The sequence below is a fragment of the Lutra lutra genome, chromosome 15, assembly GCF_902655055.1.
Source record: "Lutra lutra chromosome 15, mLutLut1.2, whole genome shotgun sequence".
NCBI lineage: Eukaryota > Metazoa > Chordata > Mammalia > Carnivora > Mustelidae > Lutra > Lutra lutra.
In genome coordinates this window covers 65,472,332-65,498,055 of record NC_062292.1, presented here as the reverse complement: position 1 = coordinate 65,498,055, position 25,724 = coordinate 65,472,332, and the positions used below count along the sequence as shown (strand labels likewise).

The following is a 25,724-nucleotide window of genomic DNA, read 5'->3' as shown; positions in this document are numbered from 1 at the left end:
CTGCTGGTCCTGGAGGACGCTAGGACGCTGGTGGTGAGGAGAACAGACTCTCCCAGGGCCCCAGCGACAGACCCTGCAGACACCACCGCCCGAAAGGCTCCGCACTCTTAGTTCCTCTCCAAGTCAGAGCAAAAGTAGACACTCCTCCAGCAGCGCCCAGTTGTCTGCCTGCTCTAGGGACTCAGGGACGGGGGCTGTGGGGGTCCACATCACTTCCTGGGTAAACAGGACAGAAAGGGCTCTGTGCGGGGTGAGCTGCTGCCCTTGTGGGGAAAGGGGGGTGCACATCGGGGGCTCACGGCTGCCCTCTGCTGGGTCTGACCATCCATAGGACAGCGGCATCCTGAGGTGCCCTTGGACACCTGTCCTTGGCTTTGTGTGTGGCCCAACACCTCAGAGAGACACCACAAAAATGGAGCATGTGCCTTTCCTGAACCAGGCAGTTTGCAGAGGTTGGGATTTCATTCCATTCCAGGTTTATTTGAGATTTGGCTAGAAAATGAGGTGTTTGACATTTTTACCTAAACCAGCATCCACTGGTACGGACCTTGGGGACAGGAACCACAGACGAGATGCACGGGACAGGGAAGACCCAGGCTTTCTCATCCAATACCGGGATGTCTTGTACCCTGAACGCAGGTTCCCATCGCCGTCTGCATTGCTGGCACAGACAGGCGCGGCTGCGCTCCCGGGCTTCCGGTGCTGAGCAGGCCCCTCCCATGCTACACCTGCTCGAAGCCAAAGGGGCCCAGGGGGCAGGTTCCTCAGAGGTTTGCTGAGCGAGTGAGGGAAATGCCAGCTCCTCCCTCCCTACCTCTGTGGGGCTCGGTGGTCGTGATCTATCTCCTGTATGCAGCCTGCGTTCAGCTCCCTGGGGAAGGATGTCTTTGCCTCAAATGCAGACCCTACGAAGCCTCAGACCATCCCACCCAGCTTCTACAGGGCTGTTTCTTGTCTCCTGCTTCCCCTCTCCTGCTGGGTGCACCTTGGTCTCACGCATCAAAGATCAAGCACTCCACTCTCTCTCCGCATCCCCAGCAAGGCCAGGACAAGGGCAGGCATGGCAGGTGCTGTGGGCTCTTGGTCTCGGGGCCATGAGTGCAGGCATGAGAATGTCATCTCAGGGGAGGTCGGGCTCCCTGTTTTCACGCATGCAGGAGCTACCTCTGCTGCCAGAGCTGGCCGATGGGGAAGTGGTGTGCATGGGCTGCCGCACCCAGGGCAGCCTTTGGGGCCAGCTGGTGCCTGGTGGCATGGTGTCTGCCAACAGACCTTGAAGGCAGGTGGTCCTCTCTGCGTGAACCAAGAAGATAAATGTAGACATAAAGATGTGGCTTAGGTGGGGTTCCCCCTGGCCTCTCAGCCCCCATCCCTTACCACCCTTCAGAGGTGCCCCCTTTCCTCCCAGAAAGCCTGCTGGGTGCCCTCCCTTCCTGTCTGAAGCTCTGCCTGCTTTCCCGCTCTCCCCCTTCTCTCCCGTCTCACTTTTTGTCCCTCCTGCATCTCTCCTGTCTTTTGTTGAGGCCCTACCCTGTCCCCAAGCCAGTCCAAGAATCAAGGACAAGCGTGAGTGGGCAGGATACCCCGATTCCACTGGCCCCGAATGGAGTTCAGGCAGCACATGTGACCACTGGGCACACCTGCTCCTGCTCCTGCCCCTGCCCACAGCGGAGGTGGGCTAGGGGAGAGGGGCCGAGGGAGCCAGAGCCCCGAACCACGGAGACTCCCTGGCTTCCAGAAGGGCCCAGCTGCCAGCTGCTCTCTTAATTAAGGAATGTGGGAGTGGTGCCTTTGAACTCCCAGCCCAGTGACTCCAGTGCACTGTCCCAGTGGCGGGGTAATTATCCTGCTCCGAACCAGTGATCGGCAGTCGGGGGAGCCTGTCCCCGCAGACTTGCCCATCCGGAGCTGCCCCTGTTCGTCTCTCTCCAGTTGCCACACAGCGCGGAGTTGTTCTTCCCTTTGTGGAGGGAGGATGTCTGCTGACCTTCACCAACCTCCTCCTCCCCCTTCCTCAGCGTCCCTAAAATTCCCCTCCAGGAGAAGGGCATGAGGTGGGGATACGAGGCTGGGACAATGGCAACTCTGCCCCTGCTTGGACGGACCCCTACGTAGGTCCAGTCCACTATGAGGGAGTGTGGCCACCCACTGTCTTCTCTGCGGGAATTCCGCATCTATATTCCCCACATTCCCCCTCAAGGGCCCAGCTGCTGCCACCACACCCTCCCGGTCCCAGGCCTGACAGCCCAGCATCACACCATCCGCCTCTCCACGGACTTGGAGGGCTCCCCCACTTGGGAAGCCTGTGCCTTGGCTCCAGGCGGCGTGCAGACGTGCCCTCACGAGCCTCCGGTCTGGGCAGTCTGGGAGGGGGCTGCTCACACCCGAGGCCCCTTGCTCTGCATGGACCTGCCCTCCTCTCTTACCTCTCTAGCCAGTTAGTCACAATGGTTAAGGGTTTTTTAAAAGCTGACTATGCGCCAGACCCCATCCTAAGTAAACCCTTACCTGCACTCTTGCCCCACGAACTGTAATTAGCAAGTTACCTTCCCCATCTCCTCACCCAAACTGCAGACTCCCTGAGGGCAGGGCCATGCCTTTCATCTCTGTGTCCCCAGCCCCTGGCACAGAAGTAGATGCTCAATAAACACCTGATGCAAGAAGGACAGAATTCACAGCAGGGTCATGGATGGGATCCCCCACCCCCAGCCTCTCACTGTGAAGCCAGATGGCTCCCAATTCTGTCCCTGACTCCGCTCTGTCCCTTCCTCTCTACTCTGAATATTTCCTTCCTCTTCCAGTCAGACCATCCCAACAGATGCTACCCAGGCTTTCCTGCCTCTTCTCTCTCTGCCAACCTGCCCCGCACGCTGTCCTTCCACCAACCAGCTACGCTCAGCTCACAGCGGGCCACAACCCCTCCCTTTGAGCAGACCTTCTCAGAGCCTTCCCTCGGCCCACCAGCTGCAGAGTCACCTGGAGCAGCGCACGGGCCAGACTAGATTCCCGGGTCCTGTCCCCACTGAACCAGAGTCTCCAAGGCTGAGTCCCGCAAGGCAGAGAGCTGCTGCCCCCAAAACAAAAGCCTAGTCCCTAAGCCGGTATTCCAGGCCTCTGTGAGCGGACCCTCAACCTCCCTTTCCATTCCTACCCACTGCAGCCCTAAAGGGCTCTTCCCCTCGCTCCTTCATCATCCCAGGAGCCCACCTGGGACTCCCCCCATCTGGCTGTACCCACTTGGTTCTACTTCATGCTCAGAACCTGCCCCAGCCTCTGGCTCTCCCCTTTTCTCTGCCTGTCCAATTCATGCCTACCATCAAGGTGCAGCTCAAAGCCCACTTTGGGGGATTTGCCCGCATCCACAGGGACCTCTTCCCCACCCCCTCTGCAGCGAGAAGACCCTGCTGCCCATTGCCAGAGCCGTGTTTGTCTGCCAGGGACCTTCCTTCCAGGCATATCCTGTTTCTACACTTGGGCTGTGAGGCCCTGGAGAGCACGAAGCCTATCCCAGAGTCCCCCGGCTCTCCTGCCACCATGCCTGCCTCACTCTTGGCCGGGTCCCAAGCCAAGGTCAGGAGTTCCTCGGGACGAGACACCACGAGCCTGGCGTGTCTCTTGGGGGTTCCCCTTGTCTTCCTGCAGAGTCTCCCCTGACTCAAGCAAACCCTTGTAACTGGAAGTGAGAAGAGACTCGTGGTGAGGAGGGGAAGCACTGGCAAAGTGGCCCAGGCTCCCTGGGGTGAGTCTCCCACCCCAACTCTCACTCATGACCTCTGCAAGGTGAAAACCTCGCTCTGGGTTCAAATCAGTAAGACCCTCAAGAAGTCTAGAATTCACGCTCTCGTTTGCAAATGTTTAGGAAACACCCACGGTATGCCGAGCACCAAGGGGAACACAGGCACAAGTAGGTGAAGATCTTCCGGCAAGCAGTCCGTGGAGACCAGAAAACCACCATGAGACAGTGTGCCGAGGGCAGAGAGCCGGCCGGCATGTGGCTCCAGATGGCTTGAATGGGAGCTGGCCGGCCGCAGCGTGCCCGGCCCCTGGTCCTGAGGACCGGATGGAGCAGCGCACCTGCCGGAAGAGCGAGCACAGAGCGTGGGGTGTCATGGGGGCTCCCCAGAGGGGCCATCCTGCCTTCGCATGGCCAGAGAGCAGGCTGGGGAGCCCAGCTCGGACCAGCAGACTGGAGTTGAACTGAGGAGTGCCTTGTACACCAAGCTGAGGGTATTGTCTTTTGTTTCCTGAGGGCAGTGGAAGGTGCGGAAGAATTTTAGAGAAGTAACACAGGGAATTGCAATCTAGAGGGTTCTCTGTGGCTACGGCAGGAAAGCAGCCGGCCGTGGGCCAGCGGGATGCAGAGAAGGCTGGCGGATCCAAACGGAGGATGTGGGCTTGTGTTGAGGCACCTGTTGCCGGCGACGGCCTTGGCCAACCACCGGCACATGGAAGAGGCTGACTTACAAGAATCCACTCCTGAAAGAGCCCACCCAGGCCGGGGCCAACTTCCACTTCCCTCTGGAGACTTTCATTTTCGGGGCATCCAGTTCTGAGTCAAAGATTCCTCCTTCGGAACATGGGACTTTCCAGAAGGACCATAGCCTCCTTCCGCACACCCACTTGACCCCAGATGTTCTGGATTTGGGTTGCTGAAGGAGTCTGCTGGCCTCTCGGGAGAAGGATGGCCCTGTGGTCCCTGTGGAGCCTGCTTCTCTGGGAAGGTAAGGGGGGCCGGTGTGTGGCCTGTCCTCAGAGAGTTGGGTGCTTCTCCCCAGGGCCCTTTGCCTGCCGTCTGGGCAGGGACCCCATCCCCAGCGAGAGCCCAGGGGCTAGGGAGGGACAGGGAAGACTGAAGCATGTTCTCGGTGACCTTGGAAGCTGGACCCAGCCAAGTTCTGCAGCTCCTTGGGTGGAAGGCGGTGGCGGCCATAGCAGCGTCCACGTCCATGGGACATGAGCTGTTCCGTGGCCCCCGGCCGTTCAAAACTGAGGCTGGTGGTCCCAGTGGTTTGGAAAGGCTCAGTTGTGGGAAGGGTGAAGGAATTCTACCACAGTCTGGGAAGAAGGAGGGCAGGGCGGAGCAGGCTCAGACACGGATGGGTGCCTTTCCCTCAGCCTGGGGGAAGCCAACGCTGCCTCCCGCAGGTCTGTGTGAGGGAGGGGGGTGTTGGGGAGGGCGAGAAGGCGAGCGAGCCACACAGAGCACATGGACTGGGCAGGTGGGAAGGGTGTGCTGTGGGAAGGGCGACCCCCAAGACCCCCTTCCTATCTGCTGCCTGACCTCCCCCCGCCGTTAGCAAGCGGCACAAGTGACAGGGACCAGCGCTGCATGGCCCGGGGGCAGGAGTCAAAGGAGCCCAGATTCCCACCAGGGACTCCAAGGGACTTAGAGATGACTTCAGCCAGTGTCCCCCGCCTGGGCCTGTCCAAGCATGTGCGGGAAATCCTCACAAAGGAGAAAGAACCTGTGTGGTGCACGAATCTTTCAAATCCCGGGATGCGGAAGGCAAAAAGGCCCCTTAACGGTAAACCAGATGCGTCCCACCGTTTGGCTGCACCCTCGTTTCGGGGCTGAGACCACAGAAGGGACCAGGGCCACGGGCTGATGTCACAGAGCAGGTCTGCGGCAGACTTCGGGCAAGACAGACCAAGGAGCCTTGACCAGCATCCAGCTCTGTCCTCTGTGTAGGCCAGGTCTCCCCCCCACAGTAACTGTTGCAGCCGGACCCGGAGGGCAGTGAGACGGGTGGGGGGCTGGCCGAGTGACCCCCAGCACACAGCTCTTCGAGCCCACTCCCAGCGCCTGGGCACGTTCCACACGAGCTGTGTGCTGCTTTCCGCCCCTGCGTCCCCCGTGCCACGCCCGGGGACTCCTCGGGGACTCCTGTCTTTCACCCAGTACAATGTGCTGAGTGTCTCCTCCATGCTCCTGCTGGTATGGGTGTGGGGATAGGAAGAAGACAAGAGGAACCCGTGGTCCGGCGTGGCAGCCCCTGCCGCAGCCACAGGCAATCACGGCAGAGGGACCCAGCACCCCCAGCTGCAGGGCCACGCAGAGAAACAGTGCGGACCCCCTGCGCCTGAGAGATGGGGAGGCCAAGGGAGGCGGGGGGTGTTCAAGGATGAGCAGCACTGGACAGCGAAGGAGTCAGGCCTCCCTACCGCAAAGGCACCGCCCAGAGCCCTCAAACTCAGCATCTCCCCGGCTTCCAGCCTGCTTCTCCTCCTGCTCCGGACCAAGGAGAACAGCGCGCTGTGGGTCCCTGGTGCCCTCCATGGCCTTCGCCGTCACTCCCCAGACCACACCTAGGACCAGACCGCACCGGCTACACAAGTCCTCCCACTCCTCCCCATCTCAGCCGCCCCCATCACGGCGCAGGCGCAGGCGGAGGAACAGGAGAAGGCCGGCCTGCTCGGTGCCCCCACACCCCTGCTGGTGCGGCTCTCTAACCGGCATCTCGCCCTCCTACTCCCTCACTTTAAACCCTGTGCGAGGCCCCCCAGGGCTCTAGTGCGAGGCTGCAGGAGCTGACTCCCACCCACTCCGCGGGCGTCTTCCTCCCCCGCAGAGAGCTGCTTTCAGTTCCCAGAACCAGGAGCTCCGGATGCTCTCCAGGCCCTTGCACACAGGCTTCCCTCCCTGGTCCGGGACATTTCCCCATTCCTGCTCCACACAGCCCTCCTCCACCCGACCTGGCTGATCCCCTCTCCTCCTCCTGGTCTCAGCTTAACCACTTCTCGGGGCCCCCAAGGCCGTGGCCGCACTTGTGCTCTCCCAGGGCATCCCTTCTTCCCCATCGTGGGACCTAACTTAATATGCTTAGAGTCGGGCTTCCTCTGTGAGCGCCCTGAGCACAGACGCAGGCTTCTGTCCCTTGTGCTTTTATTCCCAGCCCCCAGCACAGTGCACCTTGCTCGGGTGGAGGGAGTGTGCTTCGCAGCCGCTTAGCTGGGTACCTGAGTGTGGCCCGGGAGGGGTGAGGAGCCTTGGCCAGGCAGCTACGGGCTCCGTTCTTCCATCATTTCTTCCCACTGCAGCCTCCAGCGCCCAAGTGCACGGCCAGGTTGGTGGCTCCGTGCTGCTGGTGGCAGAGCGCCCTGCCGACTTCCAAGTCCGAGAGGCCATCTGGAGATCTCTCTGGCCTTCCGAGGAGCTCCTGGCCACATTTTTCCGGGGCACCCCAGAGACTCTGTACCGCTCCCGCTTCCTGGGGCGAGCCCAGCTGCACAGCAACCTCAGCCTGGAGCTCCAGCCGCTGGAGTCTGGAGACAGCGGCAACTTCTCCCTGCTGCTGGTGGACACGGGCGGTCGGTCCCGGACCCAGGTCCTGCAGCTCAAGGTGTACGGTGAGTGCACCCCACACTGGCTCTCCAGCTGCCCACAAAGAAAGTTCTGGAAAGGGGTCCTGGTCCCGGGAGCTGGGGAGACCTCTGGCCTCGGGCCTTGCAGCTGATTTGGGACACGTCTGAGAAAGCTCCTCAGGGACTCCCAGGTGCCCTCTTGTGTGAGGCAGCCCGGCTTTGCCACCCCACTGTCCTTGTCTGAATCCCAGCGGGGTCCTTTCTAGGCTCCGTGGCCTTGGACACGATGCAAAGCTTCCCGAGCATTCACCTTTCTCATTGATCAAATGGGTGTCGTGACTGGTAGTACACGTAGCTGCCCACAAAGGCAGGATACACTGCATCTGGGAACACATCCAAGACAGAGGTCTGGCCTACACTCCAGAATGCTACAGTTATAAGATGTGCCATAGTTAGACAAAACACTAACAAGAAAAAACATATTGCCAAACTATGACACAATGTTTTTTTACTCAAAACTAAAACATAATTGAAGCATGGAATGTTTATTTCATACTGCTTTGAAGAGTTCTTTAGACTAGAGACTTTTAACTATATGACATTCATGGGTTCTCTCAATTATTCATTGTTGCAAAACAAACCACCCCAAAACTTACTGCCTGAAAGCAGCTATTTTAATTTCTCACCACCTGCAGGGTGGCAGGGCTCAGTGGGGGTGGTCTTCTGCTCCCCGTGGTTTGCCAGACTCATCCATGCTGCCAGTCAACACCTCAGCTGGGGTGGCTGGCTTCACCGGCCACTGGGCGAGCTAATTTTTCCAGCAACTTCACCTCCACAATCTCCACCTCCTCCACCATCACCTTCACCTCTACCTTCTTCACCATCACCTCCAACATCATCACCATTATCTCCACCTTCTCCATCACCACCACCATAACCTCCACCATCACCTCCATCTCCACCACCTCCACTTCCACCACCATCACCTCCTCCACCATCACCTTCACCTCCACCTTCTTCACCATCACCTCCACCATCACATCACCATCAGCTCTACCTTCTCCACCATCACCTCCACCATCAGCTCCACCATCAGCTCTACCACCATCACCATCACTTCCAACTTCTCCATCACCTCCACCTTCTCCATCACCTCCAACTTCTCCATTATCACCTCCAACACTACCATCACCTCCACCTTCTCCATCACCTCCACCACCTTCACCATCACCTCCACCTTCTCCACGATCACTGCCAACTCCACCATCACCTCCATCACCACCTTCACCATAACCTTCACTTTCTCCACTATCACCTCCACCATCACCTCCACCACCATCACGTCTATGTCCACCACCTCCACCATCACCACCTCTATCTCCACCTCTACTGCCTCCCCTTCCACCATATTTGTTGCTGATCAAGAAAAAAAAATGGCCTTTTAGCTCTCATTTATCTGTCTAATGGCTTGGAAAAAGAATGTGAGGTACCCCAAATCACTATTTCAGTAAAACCTCAGAAATTTGGTAGGGCAATGGGGAGAAAAAGGTCCACTGTTAAGAATGAAAAGTAGGGGGGCACCTGGGTGGCTCAGTGGGTTAAGCCGCTGCCTTCGGCTCAGGTCATGATCTCAGGGTCCTGGGATCGAGTCCCGCATCAGGCTCTCTGCTCAGCAGGGAGCCTGCTTCCCTCCTCTCTCTCTCTCTCTGCCTGCCTCTCTGTCTACTTGTGATCTCTCTCTGTCAAATAAATAAATAAAACCTTTAAAAAAAAAAAAAGAATGAAAAGTAGGGGTGACAGCTAGGAAGAGGAAGACAGTGAGGGAGAGAAAGTCAGGAAACGGGGAAGGAGAGAGGACCCCAACCACCCCCACCACGAACCCAGGGACAGCTAGCAGGTTGTCTGTGAGCCCCTCAGGATGCCAGCTTGCCATTATTCGTGTGTCCTGGATGCACGCAGCCCTGAACCCAGTTGCACGGCTTGGCAGGCGGAGCACTGGCTGGATTTCAGCAGCCCCACCCTCACTGGTTATCCCCTTAGCCCAGGGCCCTTGTGCAGTGAATAACCTCCACAACCATACAGGCAGCCCTGGAGCCTCTTCCTGCTCTGAGTCTCAGCTGCTGCACGTGTGAAATGAGGACATTGAATGGGATAACAAGCGCAGCACCCACACCACTAAGCTCTCAAATGCCTTGTTCTCAGCGTCTGAATTACAGATTTTAAGGAAATTGCTGTTTTATTGCTTCCAAATACATAGCATGATTAGAACTAATTGCACGACGCTGCCAGCAGCCGTCCTTGGGAGCTCTGCTTTGACAATAGATAAGAATGATTTGAATTAGCAGATCAGTTGCTAGAAATGTCAATGGGTGTTTCTACTGTGCCTGATAGTGTTTGGAAGCAGCTTGTCCTCCTAAGTAGTGTAAATATCCCCCCCACATACACACACGGTAATCTTTGTTTATACTATTAGGGTGCCCAGCAAATCTTTCCTTTTCCATATCACAAATCCCACCAGCTTGAGCTGGCATTAATGAGGTTTTACTCTGCTTGACTCTGGAATGCTGTCAGAGACAGAGCCCTCCTGTTGTCACCAGAATGCTCTCCTGCTGGCCCCCATTGTCACAGAGACTCGGGATTTACTCATCAACCTATACAGAAAAGGCGAGCCTCTGCCGGGGAGGCCGGGACTCCAATCTGTTCACCGGTCCAGGTGGCTAAGCACCTAGAGAGCTGGGTTATGAACATAATGAAACAGAGCCCCCACCCCCGGTCTCCCCCGCAGTTTGCACCCTTGTAATTATTTCCTTAATTATTCAGTCACTTGTCAGCACCTGTCTTCTTCACCAAACTGAAAGCTCTAATAATCCAGGAATGTGTTTGTCTTCTTGCCTGATTTAATAGATGCCTATCACCTGTCTGCCTGATATGTCATGAGGAAAGTGCTAAGACAAAGGACAGACAGAGTTTTGGAGTCTTCCAAGCCTGCGGTGTCAGGGAAGACTTCATGATCAGAAAAGCAAGCTATGTGCTCAAGCTGGGTCTTAAAGGGTTGGTAAGAGTTTCCTAGGAGGAAGAGAAGACAAAGACATACGTGCACAGCTGAGCCAGATGAAAGCGCCCAGGATATGGGAAAGTATGGCGTGCTTGGGAGAACAGGAAATTAATCAGGGTAGGTGAGTAAGACCAGCAGGAGGTTACAGCTACAGAGGTTGACATCAACTATGTCATGAAGGATTTTGAATACCAGACTAAGAAATTCAGCCTCTGTCCTATGGGCAATGGGAAGCCAGACTATGTTCTGGAGCAAGAGTAAGCTGGTCAGAGGTGACCTCTAACCCTGCATGGATCCCAGGGCTGGCACGATATGCCCTTCCCAGCATCACTGTAACCCATGCCTGCTCTACTGTTCTTGTCTAGATGTGGTGCCCAGACCCGTGGTACAAGTATTCATCGCTGTACCAGGAGAGGCTCAGCCACCCAAGACCTGCCAGGTGTTCCTGTCCTGTTGGGCCCCCAACATCAGTGACATAACCTATAGCTGGCGACGGGAAGGGACCATTGACTTTGGTATGGAGCCAAGTGACCTCTTCACGGATGGACAGGTGCTGAGGGTTTCACTGGGACCAGGAGACAAGAGCACGACCTATTCCTGCATTGTCTCTAACCCTGTCAGCTGGGACTTGGCCACTGTCACCCCTTGGGAGAGCTGCCATCATGAGGCAGGTATGCCAAAGGCCTGGGGTCAGTGGTGGAGGGATTGTGAAGAATCAAGCCCCTCTCTGACCCGCCCCCTCCGTATCCAGCCCCAGGAAATTCCTCCTACAAAGATGTGCTGCTGGTGGTGGTGCCCATCTCCCTGCTCTTGACCCTGGCTGGTCTCCTCTCTGCCTGGCACTCCTGCTACTCAGGTAGGAGTCCTTCAGGTGCCAGAGGTGTGTGGAGGTGGGGGATCTGCGGAGGAGGAGAACATGGTTGGACCTCCTCCATTTTAGGCTTCAGATGGTCTGCCCTCCTTACTTACCTCTGCCAACACATTTCCTGACTCATACTCTGGTGTCCAATCAGACTGATCTACATGAAGCCTCATTTGCAGTTCTTCAAATGAACTCTTGTCTTATATATTTCTTCAGGCTTTGCACATGCCATTATCTCTGTCTGGAACACCCTTTCCATGGTTTCCCACCCAATCCCCCACTTCATGTGACTATCTCCTCCACAATCTCCAAGGGACACCAGCTCCAGGAAGCCTTCCTGACCTCCTCCCCTGGTCTGGGCAGAGTGGGTGTTCTTCCTTTAATCTCCATTGCCTACCCTAGTCACAGCGTTCACTGCACTTACTCTCCCACTGAATTCTCCGCCCCTTAAAGGCCGCCTTACCACCCCACCAGGCAACTAGCAATGGTTCCTGGAACAACGCTGGTACAGATAAAGGTTTGCTGAGTGGAAGTCTAGATGAATCCCAACCCACTCTTGCCTACCATTCCTAGGAAATGCCTCTGAAGGAAGAAACTTTCTGGCTAGGGGTTAATGAGGCCTCCTTCTCAAGGAGAAGAGAGCAGGGGAAACTCAGAGGTGTGGCTGGATTCTGAACCGGCCCTCCTGCTTAGCCCTTCCCTCAACCTCAGGATGTCCTGCCCCTGACAGAAACACCCCACAGACCTGGGCTTTGTGGAGATGTCCACCCTAGGCTGTCTGGGATGGCTTCCGGCCAAGCCAAGGATGCTACAAGTCCAGATATCATTGGGTAACTTTCTGATCTCTTTGCCAGGGAAAAAGCAGAAGGACGTCTGTAATGACAGAGTGACTCCAGAGACAGAGAACCCCCTTGTGTAGGGTCTGGATGAAGGAGGACATAAACTGTTGCCTGGACCATCAGGAAGCCCACTGCCCAAGCACATGATACTCTGGAACACGCTAGTGTCCGGAAACCACCATGGGCCTTGTGCTTCCACTGAGACTTCTGTCCCACCTCCGGGAGCAGCCTAGACAGCTATTGCACTGGGAGCTGCCCAACAGAAAACACTAGCACAACCTTCCACATCCCCCCCAACCCCATCCCCACTTCCACCCCGCTCCTGGCTCTGCTTCGGGCAAGATAACAGACCATCCCCTCAAAGACACTTGAAGTTCTCCAGGATCCACAGCGACGTTGATGGTCCCGAGCATTCACCACCCCCACCACGGTTCATGAAGTACTGTTGCAGGCAGAAGTTGTCGCCTCAAAGTCCATTTGTTGAAGTCCTAATCCCCCATCTCTCAGAATAGGACTGTATTTGGAAATCGGACTTCAAAGAGAAGATTAAAATTACATGAGGTCATTGGGATGGGCCCTAATCCCTTATGACTGGTGTCCTTGTAAAACAGGAAGAGACACTAGGGATGCACACACAGAGAAAAGGCCATGGAAGGACACAGAGAGAAGGAAGACATCTACAAGCCAAGGAGAGAGGCCTCAGAAGAAACTTAACCTGTTAACACCTTGGTCTTGTGCTTTTAGCATCCAAGACTATGAGAAAATAAATTTTTGTTGTTGAAGCCACTCATTCTGTGACATCTTGTTACAGCAGCCCTAGCAGACCAAAGCAAGTATTAACTAATTGGCACCAAAGGATTGCCTCCAGTCTGGGTCCCAGACGCTAAAAGACACTAGACATCTGAACTAACAGAGAAACTCTGAACCACCCACTTCTAGCTCTGGCCCCAGCCCAGCCCCTGTAGTTTGAGACCCTGATGTTTCTTGATGTCTGAGACATTATCATAAGAAAAGATCTAGAAATAGGTGAAGGTGAGAGGCAGGGGACAGGGATTCTCTTTCCAGCATGAAGGACTGACATCGTGGCCCCTCAAGGGTAATTCACAGGTAGAGACAATCAAGAGATGGTTGACATAGCCTGGTTGGGGTGGGTGCCATTTTGCAGGTAACACCTTGCAAATGATGTTTTCACCATCTCTGCCGACCACCATGCCTCCTGCAGGATCTGAGGTTCTCTCTGCTCTCTCCAGCACAGTGACCACCAAAGAGGTATTAAATTTTCCGCAGCCAACAGAAAGCTCTTGCACGGCTTCAAGAAAAGCAGCTCAGCCTGAGGGCCTCTGCCTGAGGCCAAGAGGGTGAGGAGCCAGAACAGCTGAGCAGAAAACAAGTGCAGAGGGAACAGGGGCAGAGGCCTGGTAGAATCTGCTACACTCATTTTCAGATGCAAGAGCAAAAGATGCCTTCATGATCAAGGGGAAGAGACAAAGGCTCCACCACTCAGTGTGAAGACGGCCAAGGTCACTGTCTCAGAACAGCATGTGGGATGAAAGCTGTGATGTGGCCAATAAGTGGTTCTGTCTGGGAAAACTCTGGGACTTCGCCATTGGAAATTTCTACTTGGGGGTTCGTGGCTGGCGAGTTCACCGTTACTCCCACCCAGGTGCCACCTGATTCTTTTCTGGGACCTTCCTCAAGGCTTGGTACTAGAGAGGAAGGAGGCCTTGAAGAAACAGAGGCAGGCTATGAGGTATATTCCCGGGACAGTTTCCATCGCTCCGCCCATGAGGTCAGTCCTGTGCAAGGATCCCCCCTCCTTCCCAGGAGCTGGGCAGTCACTTCACCTTCGTCAAATGGTCAGACAATCGGCCTCTAGATTCACAACCCCACTCATCCACTCAACTCATTCTGGAATTTCCCTGCCTTCTGGCTCTGCTCAGAGGTCCGCAACGGGTCTCCAGGCTTCGTCTTTTCCTCCTGCCTTACCTGTGCCCACTCTCTCCCCTCACCTTCCCCCAAGTCCTCCTGTACAATGCACAGGACCTCCCAACCTGTCACCTGGAGGCTTTCCCTGTAGCCACTGACATCTTATGCAAAGCTGTCCTCAGTCCCTAAAAATGATGTGAAAGAGAAAGCCGGGGATCCAGCAAGGAGCCATGGTGACTATGTGGGGAAACACACACACACGGTAACTCCTTCCTTCCTTCCCTTCGTCTCCTGGGCCCCACCTCAGATCAGAGCAGTTCTGGATGGAATGGGGCCTACATTTCTCCCTTCACAAGTTCCCTCTTAGTGACCTTATTAAGTGGTTTGACGGGGCAGCACACCCGGGCTTTTTAAACGGATCCGTGCTACTGGAATACATTGATATTCCCATCCCTCATGATTCACTTGTCAAGTACTAGACTAATGAACCCCCTACACCAGAAAACTCAGAAGACTTCTGAGAGAGCAGTGTGTGTGTGGCAAGCACTGGGATTGATGGTGTGAAGTTCGCACAGAACAAGTATCGATGGACGGTTCGGCATGCCCTAGGTCGAGCTTGAGGCCCTGGGGAACCAGAAGTGAGTGAAGCAATGTCCTTCCTTCATGGAGTTTATATGCTGGAAACACAATAGGCAAGGAAGCATGTGTCAGATTTGATGGGTTCTCGTAAGGAGAGAAAGCAGAGTAAAAGTCTAGAGAATAATGTGTCAGGGAGAGGGAGCCCGTCTCAGATAGGCTGGAGAGAACCATGGGGTGGGTGGGGGGATTAGCCTGGAGATCAGAAGGTGAGAAGGCCCCGGAGGGGGAGCGCGGTTACTATTTTCAAAAAATAGAGTGGACCTGTACCCCTGCGGCTAATAATACATTATATCTTAATTAAAATTTTTAAAAAAATAGAGTGGAGGCCAGGCTGGCTGGGTGAAAACAGAGAGGACATGGTGGGGGAGAGTGGAATGGGGAGGATCCGAGTGGGGGCCTGGGGCCACCATACGTGGGACCCTGGGGTCTTCACAGCACACGTCCCTGGGCTTAGCGTAGCCAGGAGCACCCCTGTCTGTTTGGGAGTCAGATTCCTCCCGTGACGACCTTTCCACCATTGTTTCCAGTTGGCTCATGGTCAGACCAGAACCCTGTCCCTGTTTTTGCTTTTCTCTGTTTTTGTTAAATTTTCCTTGAACACGAGCCTTTGGACCTGTCCTTCTGTGCAAAGCATTAAAGCAAGAGCGGCTAGGGCGTCGGGGTCACAAGACGTGGCGTCAGCGAGAATGGAGAGGGGCATAGCAAAAGACGAGGGTGAGACAGACGTGTTTGTTTTCATCAGTAGAGACAGGAATACCCAGGGCCTTGTTTAAAAACTTTTTTTTCGTAGGGACACCTGGATGACTCAGTTGGTGACACGTCTGCCTTCAGCTCAGGTCATGATCTCAGGGTCCCCGAATGGAGCCTCGCATCGGGCTCCCTGCCCGGTGGGGTGTCTACTTCTCCCTCGGCCCCTCCCCCCTGCTTCTGCTCACACAATCTCTCTCAAATAAGTAAATAATCTTTTAAAAAAATTTTTTGGCCAACGACATCTCTGGGAAACCTTCCTCCCATCTTTGTTCAGAAGCAGCACCTGTTCGGTTAATCAGCCCTTGGTCAGTAACTGGTCTTCAGGGCAAGTACCGTCTCCTTCCAGGTCTGACTCCGTGGCTCCCCACAGCTTTGCTGCTGCAGCATGAGGGGAGGCCTCCAGAGCCGCGCCGCACCCCCACCCCCAGACCCGGGAAGGTTTCAGCGGGTGCCTCCCCTCCGGCTGTGCCATGGTCCTCGTGGGTCCCGTCTGCCAGGGATGGGGGAGCAGGCTGAGCACATGGCAAGTGGCAGGGATACACCCACCGCACCACAAGCCACTGGGAAGCTCAAGGGTCGAGAATAGAATGACTCACATGGAGAAAAGTCTAGAGACCTCATCCTGTGAAAAAACGATTAAAGAAACCGGTGGTACGGAGCCTACGACAAAGGACTCGGAAGGTCCCCCATGGTCTGAAGGGCTCTCGCACCGCCAGGATGTACAACGGAGGCCCCTGGAAGGGGGCCCTGAGAGGCAGACGATGACTCACACGAGTAATAGGATCTTACAGCTGGAAGGGAATCTTGTGGTTTCTCAGTTCAAGTTCTTCATTTCTCAGGCGGGAAGCCGAGGCCCAGAGAAACTGTTCCTCCCCAGAATTACGTAACTGGTGGGCGGCAGAAGCGGAGTTAGCTGGAGGTTTATCTCGTCCACCCAGCCCTGCCCCTGTCCCCTATACCGCCAGGGAGGACTTCCGACAAACGGAGGAAGCCCCACACGAGGCGAGCAGCTTCAGTGAACGTGCTGAAGCTGAAACCATCTCAGAGCAGTTGCAGACGAGAGACTTTTCCTATCAGGTGGGGAGTTGCATTAGCTCAGGAATGACAAACATGCAGTACATGCACACAGACTCCCGCCCTCCGGGACCCTGTCGGGCATGCAGCAGTAATGATGACACATTCTTCCCACGGAGTCCACAGGCAGCACGACGCTCAAGTGACTCGGGCCAATTAATTGAGGTTGGGAGTCAAGACGAAACCTATTAGCCATTCCTGCCCTAGACAACCCTAAGATCCTCCCCACATCACAAACGAATTATAAAGGGCGGATGGAAAGAATGAGTGGAGCATGGAATAAAGGAGGCCAATGAACGGAGTTGACTCGTGTGTGGGAAACACGCCAGCTTCCTGCAAACGAGACTTCTTCTAGCCTCCTTTCCTCTGCCCTGCCCTCAGTGTGCAGCTCGGGGGAGGCATCAGAGCTGAAAAGAAGGCAAGGTCGGCAGAAAGGAGGAAGGTCGCGGCCAAGGATGCACCGAACAGCATGACTTCAGCCAAATAAGTCAATCTCACACCTTTGGCTGCTGGAATGATCCTGTTCTTCGGAATATCTAAGAATAAAGTGAAAACCCTGGCCTCAGAGTTCTTCGGATGCAAGGAACAGAAACCAGCTCTGGTTTTAACTAAAGCAGGAGAAGGAAATGTTCAGAAAGTTGTAGGTAGCTCAGGGTCCTTGTCAGTTCAGGCTGCTGTAAAAGAATACCGTCGTCTGGGCAAATTATAAACCACAGACGATTTATTGCTCGTGGTTCTGGAGGCTGGGAAGTCTAAGGTCAAGGCGCTGGCTGGTTCGGTGTCTGGTGAGAGCCTGTTTCCTGGTTCATGGACAGACACCCAGCTTCCCACTATGTCCTCATGGGGCAGAAGGGGTGAGGGAGCTCTCTGGGATCTCTTTTCTAAGGGCACTCCCCCCACTCATGGGGCTCCACCTTGGGACCTCGTCTCCTCCCAAAGGTCCCACCTCCAAATACCATCACTTTGGGAACGAGTTTATGAACTTGAGGGGGACACAAATATTCAGTGCATAACATTTGAGAACCAAAGAAAACACCAAGGAATCAGGACACAGCCAGGTGGCTTTGGGACAACCTCCTCAGGGCCACCATGGAATAAATCTGTTCTGTTTCTGTTCCCCGATGGCTCCCTGGAGGTTAAAATTCCCAACAAGCAGATCTAGGTTGATCAGCTTAGCTGGGGTCAAGAATCCTCCCTCCAGGGGATGGAGGAGGGTTGCAAAACATCTTGTCAGAAGGGGTATTGGTTTAACAAAATCAAGGATAAAAATTTGAACTGGCATAGGTAGGGAAGGAAATGTGCGTAGGTGTCCATTCAGTCAGTGTTGTCCACTCACCCGCTGCCCCCCGGCGCCCCAGCACTCACTGGGTTTCCAAGAAGTCTGAATAGTGGAATCCCCACCCCCGTCCCCGAAGAGCTCACAGCCTATGGGGGAAGCAATGTGCCAACAACGGTAATACGGCCTCCAGCCTGTGCTCAAGTCATCTCCTGGCCTATGAGAACTTTGTCCCCAGGGAGGGCCAGGCAGGTCCCCGAAGGAAGCTGAGAAAGGGACAGAGACTCTGGCTGGGAGCAAAGCTTCACTGGACAGGGATTGAAGAAGGTAAGGCCGGGGGATTCCTGGGGCAGGTGTCCTAGAGCGGCATCAGGGTGTGGGCTCCCTGTGTTCCCAGGCTGGCAGGTGTCTATCCCTAGGCTCCCCTCCTGGTAGAACACAAAAGGGACGAGGAGATGTAGAGTGCTCACCTAGGACTCATACAAGAGGGAGCTGCACACCGAAGGAAGGCAGGAGTCAGCCGCTAGAGCCCCAGCCAACTCGGGGCAGCTGTTCCTGGAGAGTCCCTTCTTCTGGGGCTTGTGTGTGACAAGGACAGGTAGAGCAGGATGTCTGCCAGTCCCATCCCTGTCCAGTTGTTCTCAGAGGCTGTGAGCACAGAGAGTAACCCCCTTGCACCCAGGCAAGGGGGTCACTGCCCTGGGTGCGCAGTACAGGGACGCTCCCCACGGGCATGGAGCCGAGCCCCCTCCACCTGGAGCTCTCTCTTGCCTTTCTAGAACATGCTCCAGGAATCCAGAATCCTGGAATTCCCTGTGTAGATGGGAATCTGGGACTTGTACTAGCCCCTTTCCTGCATTCGCCTCCAAAAGATGGACCAAAGTACCTGTGTGTGCACCCCTACGTCTGAGGGTCGCTAAGGGGGCTCTTGTGGGAGCCTTGGGTCTCAGTGTGCAGCTCTGACATGGAGCTGGTACTCTCTCCCTGAGCCAGGAGCCCTACCTGGGGCGGTACCAGGACCTGAGCTGCAGGCAGAGGTTCAACTGACTGAGCCACGCAGGTGCCCTCATAAGTAAAATCTTTAAAAAATACAAATACACACAATGTTTAATTAAAACTGTGTTAAGCTCCACAGAGAAAAGAGAAAACGTCAAGCAAGAATGACGAGGGAGAAAGTTGGCGCTGGCACAGGGCGATACACAGCTGTCTCCGAGGACCAGCCCACGCAGAGCCCTGCGGGGACAGGAGTCACCAAGCGTCACCGAGCAGAGCGGGGAGGCCTGCCGCGCTGAGGACCAGGGCCCCCTGAAAGGCCCTCTGGAAAGCTCCTGGCCTAGTGGGGTGTCTGCAGCCTCCTCCCGACCCCCTACCCACGGCCAGAGGGCAGTGAGGAGGAGCACGCAGGGAGGAGGCAAGGGCAGAGGCGAGCCCATGCAGGGTCTGGTAGGACACGGTCAGATTTAAAATTTAATTCTAACGTGAAAGGAGGCCACTGGAGAGTTTTAAGAAGGGAAAGGACAGGACCAGACTTGCATGTTTAAAAGCTCCCTCGGGTGGCCTCGTGAAGAACGGCTGCGCGAAGAAGCCGACGGAGACGGACGCTGGGACAGCCTGGCTGCGGAGAGGGGTCAGGGAAAACCTCTCCCCTACCCAGGGCCGAGGCGTCCTGAGTCCCACGTGGACCGCCCAGGTGGAGCCCCCGGGGCTGCTCTGGAGAGTTTTCCTGGGCGAGGGGCCCCTGGCACGCTCAGACACCTCCGGGAAGCGACAGTCAGACACCGCAACCGTCCAGCGTGGGTTGTGGGTTAAGCCGCCCTAGCCGGGTCAAGGCCACGGGGAGCAAACGACACCGACAGCGAGAGGAGTTGCCTCAGGGTCAGGCCGGCTGGTGAGAGAAGGGTCTGGAGTGCCTCGGCAAATGGGAGGGAGGGTGCAGCCCCCCAGAATGGAGGCCAGCCACTGCCCGCCTGGGGCTCTCAGCCACGAACTGGAGTGGGGCGACACAGGGAATATCTGTGTTACACGGCCACTCCGGGCCGGAAATGTCCCATATTCTCCTGAGGGGTCAATGAGTGCCTGGGGGAGGGGAGGGAGGGGAGGGGAAGGCAGAGAGTCAGGGGTGCAGGAGTCAGGGCTCTGGGGTACGGGTGTTCTTAGGCGGGCAGAGGAGGGGACTGGCGGTCTGCTGTGGCCCATCCCTTGGAGCCGTGGCCACCTGGCCACTACTGGCCCTAGTGGACATCCTAACCCCTCACACTCAGCCTCCCGCGAGGCTGTCCAACCACGCCGTTTGAAGGACACGCAAACAGCCCATCACCAAGTTGCCTCTTTGCCTGAGGGACCAGCAGAGCCTCAGCCAGGCCATGACATTGGCGCCTCCCTCCTGGTCTGCCACCCCACCGAGAAGAGGAAGGCTCCTGTGCTGACCGGGTCAGGAGGCAGGGGAAGGTGGAGAGGAAGCTGCAGTCCTGGAGGGATGAGGCCTCACTGGACGATTTTCAGCAGAAGAAATGAGGTTCTTCAGCCTGCAGGATGGAGGAGGAAACACTCTCCTCGCCTGCACCCCTACCCCTCTCTGGCCAGCATCCAAGATGACACACGCACCGTGCCTAGCCTCTCCCCAGCAAGGCCTTATGGTGGAAATGGCTCATCCACCAGCAGCCCAACCCGCACCATCCATCCCAGGTAGCCGGCTGTCCCCTGAACCTGAGCCTGTCACGCACTCCTCCCCTTTCTCCAGGCTCTTCCTGCCCCTCCCAGGGAGAATACGGCCCTTTATCCACCCTGCTCTCCTACCGAAGCTCTGAAGCCGACCCCAGGTACCCCCATTCCCAGGACCTTTCCCTCCACTGACCTCAGAGCACCCCTATTCCAGCCTTGCAGGGAACGAAATCGACTGTCACTAGCATTATTCTGGAATTTTCCCGGGGGTGGGCTGTGGTGCAGGCGGACAGTGAGGGGCTGTTCTCCAGACATCCGCTCCGCTGGGGAAGCCAGGAGTCTCGGGTCGGGAGGTTTTATGTCTGGACGGCACCCTTCCCGTGCTGCCGTCACCCCGCGGCTGGGCTCAGACAGCCTTCTGGGCCTGGGGGAGCTCAGAGCAGCTCTGGCGGAGACAAGCTGCTTCCCGTCACCTCCCACCGCCTCATGGCCTCCTATGCGCCTGGGATTTTCTTGCATGTTAGGTGCACGAGTGAGTGAAACGCAGATGCCCAACCCCACGGAGGTGACGGACGGGGGGTCAGTTAGTAAAACCACGAGAGCATGTTGGGGGGGATGCGTTCTCGGGGCTAAAGAAAAATAGAGAGGGGGTAGGGCCATCCAGAGTGTGGGCAGAAGGCCCTCCGACCTCAATGAAGGCTCCGTGAGAGCATTGAACAGACTTGAAAGAGGTGAGGCATTAGCTGTTGGGAAATCTGGAGCAAAGCCGTTCTGGGCAAAGAGACCTCGTGGGCTGAGCCCCTGCGCTGCTCACGAAGCAAGGGCCAGTATGGGTCGGGCATGGGGCGGGGGGAGAGCCGAGGGGAGAAGGGCCATAGGGTAGGTCCCTGAGGCACCATGCAGGGTCAGGAGGACCAGTATGAGGATCTCGGCCTTGGTTCTGAGTCAAATGGGAGCTGTTTCAGCATTTTGAGCAGAAGAATGGTCTAAGTAGGATGCTGGCTTCCCTGCTGAGAACGAAGTGTAGGTGGGCGAGGGAGGAAGCAGGGGCTCAGCCCTGGCACTGTTGCTGGAACCCAGGCTGGGAGCCTGCGAGGGAGGAGAGGAGGGTAAGACCCTGGATGGACTCTGAAGGTGAGGCCAGCTGGACTTCTGAACATGGATGTGCAGGGGGAGTGGAGCCGGGGGACAGAGCTGCCCTCAGGTGCAGTGGGGAAGACAGTTGGGAGCAGATGGCGGGGGCAAGGCAGGGTCGGGGCGTGCTGAATTTGAGATGCCTGCTCAAGGTCTAAGCAGGCAGTGAGGGGGCGTCGGAGGGAGGTCCAGCCTCGGTGGACAAGTCTGGGTGCTATGGGCACATGGGCTTCAGAGGGGCAGGTAGAGAGCTAGGGAGAAAATGGTGCCCACCCCCGCAGCTCACTTTCTCTGCACCTGCGCTGTGCTCCTGGAGAGGCTCCTGGGTGTTGAAAGGAAGGAATCCAGGAGCAAAGTTACAACAGCAGTTTCCAATCCGGACCAAGCAAGTTTGTGATGGCAATGATCGTCAACATCCATTTCCTCAAGTCCTTCATGAGCTGGGAATGAGAAGCCCCCGTCGTACAGGGAACAGCTTCCACAGAGCCTGCTGGCCAAAGCTCAGGGCCCAGCCACCTGCCCGGGAGAGCTGGGCCCGGCGCCCTGGCCTGGGAAGCCTGGAGCACCTGTGGGCTCTTGAAGGGAGTAGATACTGAGAAAGGAGGTGACCCAGCTCTGCCCTCAGGGGGAGCCTGGTCTCACGGAGATGGGAGGGTAGCAGGACAGTCTAGGACAGCTCAAAGATAACGAAGTCGACACCATTTCCCCTTCTCTGCAAGCCCATTAGAGCCTGGGATAATAGAACCAAAAATGTTCATTCTGTCTCCTAAGACAATGCTGTCTGAGAAAAAGAGGGGGGGGTGAGGGGGAGAGAGAGGAGAAAGGGGTGGGGGGAGAGGGGGAAGGAGAGAGAAGGAGGTGGGGAGAGAGAGATTGGGGAGATAATGGGGGAAGGAAAGAGAAAGGGAAAGGGGAGAGGAAAGAGAGGAGAGGGGTGGGCTGCAGGGGAGGGAGAGAGGAGAGGAGGCTGGGGGAGGGGAAGCAGAAGGAGGAGGGAGCAGCAAGTGTGGCTGGGGAAGCAGGAGGCCGGGTGGAGGCTGGAGGTGGAGGCTGCGGATTGGGAGGTTGCAGAGTCCGGAGCCTGTGGAGGCGGGTCCTGACAGGGAGGGGCCAGTGGCCTCCCAGCAGGAGAGGGGGCGGAGCTCGGGACCAGGGATGCCCACGGGGGACTGACAGGTGGAGACAGGCAGGAAATGGGACCTGTCCTGAGCTGAAGGAGCTCAGTTCCAAGACTGAACTGATTCTCCCAAAAATGCTAAAGAAAATCTCTACGGCCCCTGCTGGGAGGGTCCCTCCTCAGCTTCGGGAGGGGCTTGGGGACCCCTCAGCAGAGACTGCACCCCTGGGAGGCACATGGAGGTCAGTGCTGGGGGTAGAGGGGCCCACGGCAGGCCTGAGTGCTGGCCGCTGAGAGCAAGGGGGTAGACGAGAAAGAGCCCGGGAGGGCACGCCCAGGGTGGTGGCCCCAGGCTTGACTCCGGGTCCCCGGGGCCCCGCTGAGCTTGTGTTTCTGGTGCTTCCTGTTATTATTAGCATTGTTATTACTAATGAGCATTGTCATCAATATTAATACACACATGTGGATTCCTGGTTCTCCTCCTACTTATTTGCTGCTTGCTGGATCCTCATCTCCTCCCCCAGATGGTCAGTCACCTTCAAGTTCAACCCCAAGGCTTCATTCCTCCCATCTCCCTCCCTGCAGGCCTGCCACAGCCCCAGCCCCCACTCTGTGTGGTTAGATCTCTGCCTGCAAGCCTGCCTTCTTGAAATTCCATGAAATTTCAAATTTATAAGTATGAAATTCCATACTGAGGGCTGGGGGCCGGGGGGCCAACCATTTGCAGAGCCCCAGCAATGTCCCAGGCTCTGTGATAAGCATTCACACACATCAGCCCTGTTACTGTTTCATGTTACAGAGGAAGAAGAGGAGGTTTGGGGGCTTATGGCACAACTGTGAACTCAGGTCTCTCTGCAGAACAGAGGTCTTTTCCTTTGCAGGTGTGAACAAGACTAACTCACACACACTTATCACACGTTTTCTTCCCCTCCCCTTTCTTCTTTTTTCCCCAAGACACCCACCATGGGTCCATCATCACTGGGGGACTCAGCCCCTCGGGTCACCCTATCCCCTTCCTCTCTGTTTCCTGACTTGGCCAAGGGCTCCAGTCCCCCTCCTGGCACGCGGTGTCCCACCCTGTCCTCCCAAAACGCATGCAGGAAGGCCATATGGGCGGCACCAGGCTGCCTTGTCAAGCCTCACTGGCCGGCACAGTGCCTGAGCTCCCCCAGCTTGACCCAGAGCCGCGTGGTTCCACCCCACCTGCAAGGTCCCACTTCCCTCTAGGCTCTGTCCCTTCTGCACGTCCCTCCTGATCAGACTGCAAGAAACTGACTGGAACGGGTTTTGTGTCCACACCCCAGGAATAAATGAGAGATCGAGGCAGAGCGGTTGGGGCAGAGTCCAGACAGCAAGCAGGACTTTCCAGAGATATTCCCGGGAAGCACGGGGCACCCGTCCCCTGCCTCCAGACTGTGACTGTGTAATTCTCAAAACCCCTGGGTTTCCAGGGAGGCAGGAAAACCACCAGTCCCTCCCAGAGTCACCACCAGAGTCTGTGGGCCCAGAGCACTCGCCACGACATTGGGCCGCAGGATGCTGAGACTTACTCTGACGGGAACCCAGAGAAGAAACTCATTGGGATTCCATGCCTCTCGGGTCTTGAGACTTGGTGGCTTATAAGAGGATGACTAGAGCATCACTCCCTAAAATCTGGAGAGACTCGGGAGGGACTGAGTCAGGAGGGACCCGGTGTCTCCTGAATAGATTTCCCAGGGTATCCTGGGAGACGAATTCATGGGAATTCTGTGGATGACAAGCTAGGAAATCTGTGGTCACCCTGAAGGTGACCAGGGACACATAAATAATCTCATTTTTCAGTGAGCAGAGGAGCTGGACTCCCACCCTGGCAAGGCTGGGGAGAGACACAGAAAGCAGCACAAGAAGCCGAAGGGAGACGAGAGACTTTGTGCCGCTAGCGTCTCCACAGAAAACCAGAGAAGAATCAGGACTGTTCTTGGGATTCCCTCTCCTGAGGCAGCGTCTGGGTGCACAGCCGTCTGCTTGCATGGTGACATAGCCCACTTAAAATTTACCAGCCCGTTGTTAAGTGCAGCCATTATTAAAATTAATTTCTATAAGTTTACAATTAAATGACATTAAAACAAAAGAGGTAAGTACTCAGAACTCATCACTGCCTAATTATCTTACTAAGGTTCCTTTTTTTTTCTTTTTTCTTTTTTTTTTTTTTTTTTGAGAGAGAGAGAGAGAGCAAGCACATGTGCAGTGGGTGGGGGACAGGGGGGACAGAAAGAGCAGGAGAAAGAATCCACCCAGAGCCTGCTGTGGGGCTTCATCTCACAGCCCTGAGATCATGACCTGAGCTGAAATCAAGAGTCAGACGCTTACCTGACCAAGCCACCCAGGCACCCCTACTAAGGCTCAGTACTGTCTCGGTGCCGGAGGTCATTTGCTTCCATGGAACCTGGTTCATGCAACTAGCCTACAGGGACGTCCTTCTGCATGCCGCTCCCACTCCGTGCCGGGACACCACGTCCACGCTGGCAGGGCGCACATCTCAGAGAAGGCACATGCTACCAATCAGGGCTCCCCTGCCCCTCACCCCCCTCCACTCCCAAAGCCACCATTACACACTCACCCCCACAAGGGTTCTCCCCCAGCACTGACAAGGGCTCAAGCGGACGGAGAAGAGACCCAGGGGTCCCCGGGGCTGACTCCTCTCCCACTCACCACGGTGGTGAGGGCAGTGGGACTGAGCGAGCGCCCACCTGGGCTTTACAAACCTCCCCAGGGCACACTGGGTCACCCTCTGGGAAGTTGTTTCCAGAGCCTCCCTAAAGTCCCTCTTACTGCTTTATAATGAGCTTTTCTTGCCAGACCTCACTGTCCTCACCCCTCAAATGAAGGCTGTCTGAGCATGGCTCCTTGGTTCCTGGAATGGGGAAGAGGATGTCATTCAACAGCAAGCTGGCCGTCAGTCCGTCCCTCACCGACTTCCAGGAGGCTGAGCTGGAGGCTCCTCAGCTGGGAGAGCCTTCCCCAAGTCATCCTGTGCAGGCTCCTGCCTTAGGGAAAAGTGTACCAGGCGCAGTGCCCGGCCCAAGGTGTAACTCTCCCCGCAAGCAAGT

At 56.2% G+C, this 25,724-nt stretch overlaps 1 protein-coding gene across 1 annotated transcript; it reads left to right on the top strand.

Annotated features, from left to right (window-relative positions):
• The first annotated feature begins 4,338 nt into the window (after positions 1-4,338).
• SLAMF8 (SLAM family member 8) lies at positions 4,339-15,460 on the top strand. Its single transcript, XM_047705635.1, has 5 exons — positions 4,339-4,721; positions 7,039-7,347; positions 10,723-11,028; positions 11,109-11,213; positions 12,074-15,460. The coding sequence occupies exons 1-5, from the start codon at positions 4,631-4,633 to the stop codon at positions 12,136-12,138; spliced, it is 876 nt and encodes a 291-aa protein (XP_047561591.1). The 5' UTR covers positions 4,339-4,630; the 3' UTR covers positions 12,139-15,460.
• Positions 15,461-25,724: the final 10,264 nt, after the last annotated feature.

Bases quoted from the DNA above. Each gene is read 5' to 3' on its own strand.
- SLAMF8 (XM_047705635.1), top strand. From the start codon at position 4,631: ATGTTCTGGATTTGGGTTGCTGAAGGAGTCTGCTGGCCTCTCGGGAGA. The intron at 7,348-10,722 runs GTGAGTGCACCC...GTTCTTGTCTAG, and splicing joins CCTGCAGCTCAAGGTGTACG to ATGTGGTGCCCAGACCCGTG. The intron at 11,029-11,108 runs GTATGCCAAAGG...CTCCGTATCCAG, and splicing joins GAGCTGCCATCATGAGGCAG to CCCCAGGAAATTCCTCCTAC.